This window comes from Papaver somniferum, unplaced genomic scaffold, assembly GCF_003573695.1.
Source record: "Papaver somniferum cultivar HN1 unplaced genomic scaffold, ASM357369v1 unplaced-scaffold_67, whole genome shotgun sequence".
In the NCBI taxonomy this organism is placed as follows: Eukaryota; Viridiplantae; Streptophyta; class Magnoliopsida; order Ranunculales; family Papaveraceae; genus Papaver; species Papaver somniferum.
Window position 1 is genome coordinate 482230 of NW_020649526.1, and position 10252 is coordinate 492481.

At 38.1% G+C, this 10252-nt stretch overlaps 1 protein-coding gene across 1 annotated transcript; it reads left to right on the plus strand.

Annotated features, from left to right (window-relative positions):
* Window positions 1-958: 958 nt before the first annotated feature.
* On the plus strand, window positions 959-8414 carry LOC113343814. Its single transcript, XM_026587935.1, has 2 exons — window positions 959-4982; window positions 6586-8414. Exon 1 carries the CDS (start codon window positions 3520-3522, stop codon window positions 4720-4722), a length of 1203 nt encoding a protein of 400 aa, XP_026443720.1. The 5' UTR covers window positions 959-3519; the 3' UTR covers window positions 4723-4982; window positions 6586-8414.
* Window positions 8415-10252: the final 1838 nt, after the last annotated feature.

Sequence of the window (10252 nt, forward strand, 5' to 3'; positions counted from 1 at the left end):
AGGTTCGTACTGTCACACTATTAACCCTTTAAAAAGAAATTTGTCCCGAAAGTTCAAAATAAAACTTAAAAGTGAAGAATATTACTTGTGGTCACATTATAATCAAAGGACTGACAAGTCCACAACTCACAGTATCGAATGAACCGAAACTTCACTAATACCAATTGTGACAGATCGGAATTTTTTTGCTCTGAACGAATTGGGTTATAATTCGCTTAGCAAGCTCCGAGTCTATGATATGCCACTCGAGAAACCGGACATTCAAATTTACGATGCAAATATTCATCGAATTACCCTAAACTGCTTTAAATGGAAGCACAAATAGCTTTTATTCTTCAAACAAAAATAATAGACGGCCAGTTGCCAAAATAAGAAACGTCCATTTGCAAAAAATAAGAGTTGGCCAATTTCCAAAAAAAAACTAATAACAGTTGGTCAATTGCCAAAAAAATAAGAGATGGCCAGTTGCCAAGTAAATAAGAGTTGGCCAATTTCCAAAAAAAGAACAGTTGCCAAGAGATGGCCAGTTTTCAAGAAAGTAAGAGTTGGTCAGCTACCAAGAAAGTAAGAGTTGGCCAATTGCCAAAAAAAAAGTTGGTCGTTGCCATGAAAGTAAGAGTTGGCCAATCGCCAATATCAGGGTTGCAATCATCTCCGAACAGATGGTACGAACCGCTGATAGGTTCCTAAAATACATCTTTTGAGTATCAATTTCTTGTGCTTTTCTTAGCTATTTTTCTTGTATTTTTGTATATTACGCTTTGTTTTGCATTTTGTAGATATTTTGGAGTCATGCGACAAGAAACAAGGCGAAAAGAGGCTCAATTCATTGCTTGGAAGCTTGGGCATTGGCGGAGTCAAAGCACAGTAGGGCAGTCAACTGAATGCTGTTAAATACAGGCAGACGTTTGTTAAGGGGCGCCCTTTCACATTTACAACTTATACTCCTGAAACTAGGTCGAGAAAACACAAGTACAGTTTCTTTCACTGAACCATGAAGAACAAAAACTGTTGAACCAAGTTCACCGTCTTCCATGCCATAGGGTGACTGCCGATGGTTATGAGAGTTTTAGAAGCTGAGAAGAACAGAGAGGTTTCGCTGGAGTTTTGGGTTGTATTTCAGATAGAAATTAGCAAAGCCATGGGGAAGAATACCTGCTGCTGCTGCCATTGATTTTGGTAGTGGAAGAAGAGTTTTGGGTACTGGAATGAACAAGGAAAGTTGGGTTTGATGTGACTTCGATTTTGGCAGCAGAAGTGAACGAATCTGGGTGATGTCATGGGCCAAGAAAATCAGTTGAAGTCTCATGTTCGTGTGGCCATACATATTGAATGGATGTAGACGATTGAAGGCAGTGTTTGAGTTCTTAAATGAATGGGAAGAATGGGTTATTGTGTGATTGAATTATTATTGCTTGCAGGGAAGGAGATGTGCAAAGTATCACCAACAGTAAGCTCAAATATGTGTTATCAGTTTCTTTCACACCAGGTGTTTGTAGAAAGACCTGAAAAGTAGTTTCACAGCATCAATGTCAGTTGCGACTAGCTCAGTTCCACCAGGCTTCACCACTGCTGGTTAAGCCGTGAGTGTTTACACAAGGGGTTACAATGATCAGTGGTTGCTCTCGACAGATTAGGTGATGTTTTAGGAGAAAAGTTAGGTACTGGTGGTGTTTTGAGTTAACAACTTTGGCTCGAGAAAGAGAGGAGAAACAAGTGATTTGGGTGAGGAGTTGCGGTCGGTCATAGCCATAGTTCAGAGGTTGGATACGGTTCAGAGACTGAGATGAATGAGGAGCAGGGAATTCAAGTTACAGATACAAGTATTTGCCTGGCCGACAAGACAGGAAACTCAGGGATGTCGTTGTTGTCGTTTGATTGAAGCAAGAAAGGGTAAGGATTAAAGACAAAATTTGGAAGTTGTGAAGAAAGAGGAGTTGGGTTTCAATCCGATTCGGATTCACAGGAATTGAAGAGATATAAAAGGGGTTAAACCTAAAAGTTACATGGATCATCTCATAGCCCCTCCTTCACCACTGCCGCAAACCTAGTTTCAGCGAGCTTTGCTCGCTGAACCACCACCACCATCTGCATATCCACCTGCATTCCGCCAGCATCTCTCTTGCATCTTCATTACCATTATTACCACCTGCATTACCTTCCATTGCATATCATCTCCACCAATTCAACACTTCACCTCATCTGCACATTATCAGCACTTCATACCATTCCATTTCAAGACCACCTGCATATACCCACCAGATCCATTCATACAACCATCAACTGTAGCAGCTGGAGTTCAAATCAATCTTCCATCCACTATAGCACCTTCCATCCGTCGCCTGCATCTCACCACTTCACAACATCAAGGCAGCAGATCTGCAGGAAACTACTACAACAGCAACAACCATCATCATTCCATTGTTACCAGGCCACGAAGTTCACCACTACCAGCTACATCATTCCACCACAACCATCAGTTGTTGTTTGTTTGGTTTTGTATTCCTGTTTTCCATTTGTTGTTTTGCTTTGTTTACCATGAACTCCAGTAGCTAATTGCATCTTGATTAGGGACGATTTCGACGTCCGAACATGAACTCCAATTGATATTTAAAAAGCCTTTTTCTTGCAATTATATTGTTATTGCTCATTCTCTACTATGCTGTTTGTGAATTGTTTCTCAATCGTTTAAGTTGCAAATTGAATGGTTGTTTGATAGTTGTATTGCTAGTTAGGAATTCTTCGACCCGTAATTGTCTAGAAAACCTAAACACAAGTAGCACTATATGAGTATTGACAAGTAGCACTATATGAGTATTGACGATGGGACTTTGTTAAGTACTCGTATGTATTGAATGACACTAGTAGGTAATTCATGCTTTTGATTTTATCACTAGGAGCAATCTTATTTCATAAAGCGTAAAGCATTTGTTTAAGTCATACCTAGAGAGCGTACTTCTAGGAAACTTGGAAAGTAGAAAACCGGTAGTCGAGCGCTTCCGCATCCGATGAACGTAGGAGATAATAACGGAATAGTTGAGCGTACTAATTATTCTAGGGTTGTTAGTAACAAGATACTTTGCAGAAACTAGCTATATCAATAAGATTCATGTTTTGTGACCGAGAAAGAGTCTTTGATCATCCTCATACTCATATTTGCATTAATATTTGTCTTGCATTATTCGCATTTAGAAATTGAATTGATAACTTTGCTCAAATCTCCCTTGGGACGAACCTGCTTATCCGTATACTACTAGTTAGTTTAAAGAGGAGAAAGGAATATATTTTTGTGAGTTCGACACCTCGTCAAAATTGGCGCCGCTTCTGGGGAGCAGTCTGTAGTTTGAGTTATTATTTATTTTTCTGTTTTGTATATAGTTTTTATTTATTTTTTAGCTTTTCTATTAATTTGTTTCTTTTAGAATCTTATTTTCAGGTACAAACAATCATTCTTTCGGTGTGTGCACAATTGGGAACAAGAGGTAAGTCTATAAACGAGTTGTGTGCATAATCTTCAAGATGTATCCTTTTGGGAACAATACATATGGTTCAGAAGACCATACATATTATGGTAATAATTCTGATTTTCAATCTCATTCTTACAATAGCTTCCAACCATATGTGGGATACAGTCAAAACCAATCTTTTGGTTATGATGACTATTCTACAAGACCTTGTGATTTTTCTCATACATCGCAACAACTTTTTGGTGGTTATGTAAGTGGACAATCACAAGGATGGGGGGATAGTTATACTTCTCATACGTTCCAATCTAGTTTCTTGCAGATGCCTAATGAATTCATGGATTTGCGACGTACATGGAACCAGATTAACTCAACTCCCAACGTGCCGAGTTTCATACCAAGTGAAACCTATGATAGTGTATTTAGACCTGTTCCGGATCATACTTATGATCCTTCACCCATTCAAAGGGAATATACATGGTCTAAAGAACCTATTGTGAATAGTAGCGGAAAACGTGTTAACATAAAGAAACTCTTTAAACAATATGAGCAGTTGGAAGACGAGGGAGCAACGGAAGAGACTCTTCAAGCAATTATTAGGGCCATACATGATGAGGTTAACCGCCGCGTGGATAATGGAGAAGAGCCCCAAGTAGAAGATTCCGAGGATGATGAACCCTTGGAAAATATTGATAATGACGGTGCTACTAGCTCAACTCATGATTATAATGATCATTCTCATATTCTAGAGGAAGAAGTTGAGTCTAGAAACACTACAATTATCGATGGTAAGACTTATGTCGTGTATGAGGGCGATGATGATTATGACTTCTTTGTGCATCATGCCCTAAATTCAGAGATAGTCGATACTTTGAATGAGAAGTCAACTTGTGAAGAACATAAGGATTACGATAATTTGCTTATGGAAGATTCTGATTCCTTTTACGATGAGGAGGACTTGGTTATAGAAGAAACCAATGAATGTCTTAACAAGAATTCTAGTGAGAATGATGATACTTGTGATGTGAGAATGGAAGTGTCCAGCAGTACCGAGGATCTGGTAATACATGAGGTTATGCAAGGTTTGTCTAACCCTTTACATGAACCTCTATCTAATGATGATCCTCCCAAATTAATAGTAGTTTCCCAAAGAGTTGTTAATCCATCTTTTAGGAAAATACCTCATTTGGGGTTGGAATTATGTGCTTATAAAGTTCTCCGAATTTCTTGCTTCCAAGTATCCACCATATGTGTTTGATTCTAACACCATGCAGGTTATCCAAGAGGAACCAATAGATGTTCCTTCCACTTATTTTTTTTATACACTTCCGAGTGTGGAAAAGACTAAGTGTGGGGGTGACTCTCGTGGGATGATAGTTTCAATCTTCCCACTATTTTCTAATATTCATGTGAAGCTTTTGCTATATATGCAGATTGTTTTGTCGGTGGATCCTTAAATTTTCAGATTGTTGATATATGGGGAGTCTATTTTGAATGTGTCTCGTAGGCGTCAATCAGGTGAACAATTCCAATTCTTACTTCCTTGTCTTTTTCAAGTATTCCTCTTATACTTTTTGCAATGGTTTGAAACATTGAGGACAATGTTTGATTTAAGTGTGGGGGTAGGGTATAATATGAATAAGAAAAAAAATTGACGTATACAAAACTCTAACTTTTAGAGATTTTTGAACAATATAGAATGAACACTAGACATTCTAAGTAGATGGATTTTTTCTTGACGATGAGGTATATATTAGCTGAGTCGGGATTAGATGCCAACTAAATAGCTTGTTTAGTGTTTATCCTCTATTGTTCAGAAATAGCTATGAGTTGGAGTATCAGTTTATGTAATTTGTATATAATTTGTAGAGTTTAATGCCTTTAGTTTAAAAAACGGAAAAAAAAATTGTTTTATAAACTCCGAAATTTAGAAACTTGTGCCTTCAGGATGACACTAAACAGTATAAGTGGATGGAACCATCTTGGTTGCAGGAGTTGAGAAACCCATTAACTAAAAAGACAGAGCTCAGGTGTTAGAAATAACATGATAGTTGTTACCATATCTCGGAATATCACCATATCACCTTCTGTTTTTATTTTTGCAAACTTTTTGTTTCTCTAAGTGATTTGGTGGGACACTAACATAGAATTGTTATTACTGCTAGGATGAAATAGAGTGATTGAGTTACTAAGAAAAAAAAAAGACATCAGACCAACTAGACCAACCGGAGTATATATATATATATGAAAAAAAAAATGACACTTGGATAGCAATATGTGTGTGTTCTCCTTGTCTCCGTCGCCTAAACAAGCGTGGAACGCAGGATCCAAAAGATCTAATCATATTGTCAATTCAAAAAGTAAAAAAAAAAAGAAAAAAAAGTGAAAAAAGAAAAAGAAAAAAAAAGTTATTATTATTATTGTTCAATTAATAAATGGACCGCTGGTTCCCTTGTATTTGCCAGTCGAGTTGATCTAGAATTAGGATTATCAATCACTGGTTCCCTTGTATATGCCAGTTGATTTGATATTAGTGTTCAGACGAGTATCTCAATCCATTAGGATTCATAGGTTCATCTTGGCAGTGACCTTCAGACGGATATGGGAAACATCGTTCACTTTAGTCAACATCGCAACCGTCTATCTCTATATCCATCTTCTTAATCTATTCATGTGTGATTGTGGTTTGTTAGATTCCGAGTATTGTGGTTTGTTCGACTTTCTGAGTAGCGCTTTGTTTATATATGAATTGGATTTGCATCTGGGTACTTCCTCCTGTAATCATTTTGGATTTTCTCATAGATTTGTCACAGGTAGCTGGAGTTGGAAATATAGGTTTTGTAGGTACACCTCTTGTAAACCTTCACGAGACTATAACTCGTCCACTAGGGACACCTAGGGGTTTAAAGGCTTGTTACATTCGCTAAAAGTAACCGTATTCTCGACGACATGGAGTTGTTGTATTTTAGTTTTGTTTTGTTTGCTCGAGGACTAGCAAAGAATCAGTGTGGGGGAATTTGATAGGTGGCTAAAATATATCTTTTGAGTATCAATTTCTTGTGCTTTTCTTAGCTATTTTTCTTGTATTTTTGTACATTACACTTTGTTTTGCATTTTGTAGATATTTTGGAGTCATGCGACGAGAAACAAGGCGAAAAGAGGCTCAATTCATTGCTTGGAAGCTTAGGAATTGGCGGAGTCAAAGCACAGTAGGGCAGTCAGCTGAAGGCTGTTAAATACAGGCAGACGTTTGTTAAGGGGCGCCCTTTCACATTTACAGCTTATACTCCTGAAACTAGGTCGAGAAAACGCAAGTCCGGTTTCTTTCACTGAACCATGAAGAACAAAAACTGTTGAACCAAGTTCACCGTCTTCCATGCCATAGGGTGACTGCCGATGGTTATGAGAGTTTTAGAAGCTGAGAAGAACAGGGAGGTTTCGCTGGAGTTTTGGGTTGTATTTCAGATAGAAATTAGCAAAGCCACATGGAAGAATACCTGCTGCTGCTGCCATTGATTTTGGTAGTGGAAGAAGAGATTTGAGTACTGAAATGAACAAGGAAAGTTGGGTTTGATGTGAATTCGATTTTGGCAGCAAAAGTGAACGAATCTAGGTGATGTCATGTGCCAAGAAAATCAGTTAAAGTCTCATGTTCGTGTGGCCATACAGATTGAATGGAAGTAGACGATTGAAGGCAATATTTGAGTTCTTAAATGAATTGGAAGAATGGGCTGTTGTGTGATTGAATTGTTATTGCTTGCAGGGAAGGAGATATGCAAAGTATCATCAATAGTAAGCTCAAATATGTGTTATCATTTTCTTGCACACCAGGTGTTTGTATAAAGACATGAATGGTAGTTTCACAGCATAAATTTCATCTGCGACTAGCTCAGTTTCACCAGGCTTCACCACTGCTGGTTAAGCCGTGAGTGTTTACACAAGGGGTTACAATGATCAGTGGTTGCTCTCGACAGATTAGGTGATGTTTTAGGAGAAAAGTTAGGTATTGGTGGTGTTTTGAGTTAACAACTTTGGCTCGAGAAAGAGAGGAGAAACAAGTTATTTGGGTGAGGAGTTGCGGACGGTCATAGCCATAGTTCAGAGGTTGGATACGGTTCAGAGACTGAGATGAATGCGAAGCAGGGAATTCAAGTTACAGATACAAGTATTTGCCTGGCCGACAAGACAGGAAACTCAGGTATGTTGTTGTTACCGTTTGATTGAAGCAAGAAAGGCTAAGGATTAAAGACAGAATTTGGAAGTTACGAAGAAAGAGGAGTTGGGTTTCAATCCGATTCGGATTCACAGGAATTGAAGAGCTATAAAAGGGGTTAAACCTAAAAGTCACAGGGATCATCTCATAGCCCCTCCTTCACCACTGCTGCTCGCTGAACCACCACCACCATCTGCATATCCACCTGCATTCCGCCAGCATCTCTCTTGCATCTCCATTACCATTATTACCACCTGCATTACCTTCCATTGCATATCATCTCCACCAGTTCAACACTTCACCTCATTTGCACATCATCAGCACTTCATACCATTCCATTCCAAGACCACCTGCATACACCCACCAGATCCATTCATACAACCATCAACTGTAACAGCTGGAGTTCAAATCAATCTTCCATCCACTATAGCACCTTCCATCCGTCGCCTGCATCTCACCACTTCACAACATCAAGGCAGCAGACCTGCAGGAAACTACTATAACAATAACAACCATCATCATTCCATTGTTACCAGGCCACAGAGTTCACCACTACCAACTACATCATTCCACCACAACCATCAGTTGTTGTTTGTTTGGTTTTGTATTCCTGTTTTCCATTTGTTGTTTTGCTTTGTTTACCATGAAATCCAGTAGATAATTGCATCTTGATTAGGGACGATTTCGACGTCCCAACATGAACTCCAATTGATATTTAAAAAGCCTTTTTCTTGCAATTATATTGTTATTGCTCATTCTCTACTATGCTAAAAGTGTTTGTGAATTGTTTCTCAATCGTTTAAGTTGCAAATTGAATGGTTATTTGATAGTTGTATTGCTAGTTAGGAATTCTTCGACCCGTAATTGTCTAGAAAACCTAAACACAAGTAGCATTATATGAGTATTGACGATGGGACTTTGTTAAGTACTCGTATGTATTGAATGACACTAGTAGGTAATTCATGCTTTTGATTTTATCACTAGGGGCAATCTTATCTCATAAAGTGTAAAGCATTTGTTTAAGTCACACCTAGAGAGCGTACTTCTAGGAAACTTGGCAAGTAGAAACCGGTAGTCGAGCGCTTCCGTATCCGGTGAACTTAGGAGATAATAACGGAATAGTTGAGCGTACTAATTATTCTAGGGTTGTTAGTAACAAGATACTTTGCAGAAACTAGCTATATCAATAAGATTCATATTTTGTGACTGAGAAAGCGTCTTTGATCATCCTCGTACTCATATTTGCATTAATATTTGTCTTGCATTATTCGCATTCAGAAATTGAATTGAAAACTTTGCTCAACTCTCCCTTGGGAAGAACCTGCTTATCCGTATACTACTAGTTAGTTTAAAGAGGAGTAAGGAATATATTTTTGCGAGTTCGACAACTCAACCGCCAAAACAACAACCAACACTTTCAGATGATATGAACAATCTTATAGAGTTATGCTAAACCGCATAGCGGCTGCATATTTACCCTCTCCGTTGCTCGGAGGGATCAAGCACGGCCGCAGTTCGTCATTCTTTATTAGATAATATGAATTTTCCATAACGGAAACAACCATCTCTTATTATTTATCAAGTAAACTGATTCGACAGTATCATACGGATGAGATATGACAACACCTCCCTTATAAATTTACAATAAATGTCATATTCCATACACAATTTTAAACAATAAGAAATTAGCTAGCAAATTCAGAACTACAACAGATAACAAGAATGTTCAATTAAGTGACATTTTTATCTTATTCCTGAATCTATAATACAAAAATCATAGGATTTTCAGGGTTGGAAGGCTAGATAACATTTCGGGAGACAAATGAAAGACAAAGAATGCTTCAGATTCAACCGCAAACGAGTGTTTCTATATATTCGCCTCTCTCCCGGTCTAGGTCATGCTTGCACTTCTCATTGAATCGTGGAGTTATTTTTGTATTCAATGCCAAAGCGGTTTTCTTTTTTCTTGGCAATCAATTTTGGTCACAAGTGGGCAATATTAATAAATTGGTAACGTTGGATTATTGATTCCAAACAAAAACCCCTGATCAGCACCGTGCTGTTAGGCTATGGATATTATCACTCATCTTCTTCCTCCTCTTGCATCTCTCTATTCTTCCAATTTCCGACTGTAGATTGCTAAAGAAAAAAAAAATCGAAGATCCCTAAAAGACCTTCGAATGATTTCTTATTAGTCACTGGACCCATAAGGTACAATTTGATTTGGTAGCTATCTCTTTGTTTCCATCAGTTTGGTTTTTTAGGTTTCCCTGTATCTTCACGTCTCCATCTTCTTTAGCTGATTGTGTCTGATGTTCTTTTCCGTATTCAATGTTGTGAAACTATTCGGAACAAACGGAAAAAGATGGGCACTGTATTGCATGCCCGCTTCTTTAGTTGCTTTTGTGTTCCTCCATAATGTTGTTAATGTTTACATTCATATTCTACAGGGGCCTCATATCCGGTGATGTTAGCCACATCGCAGGATCTTTGCTAAGCAATGATGTTTGTAAAAAAGGATGCATATACATACACCCATATGCAGAATTTATGTTGATTCATTCAGGTGAAAATT

Bases quoted from the DNA above. Each gene is read 5' to 3' on its own strand.
- LOC113343814 (XM_026587935.1), top strand. From the start codon at position 3,520: ATGTATCCTTTTGGGAACAATACATATGGTTCAGAAGACCATACATAT.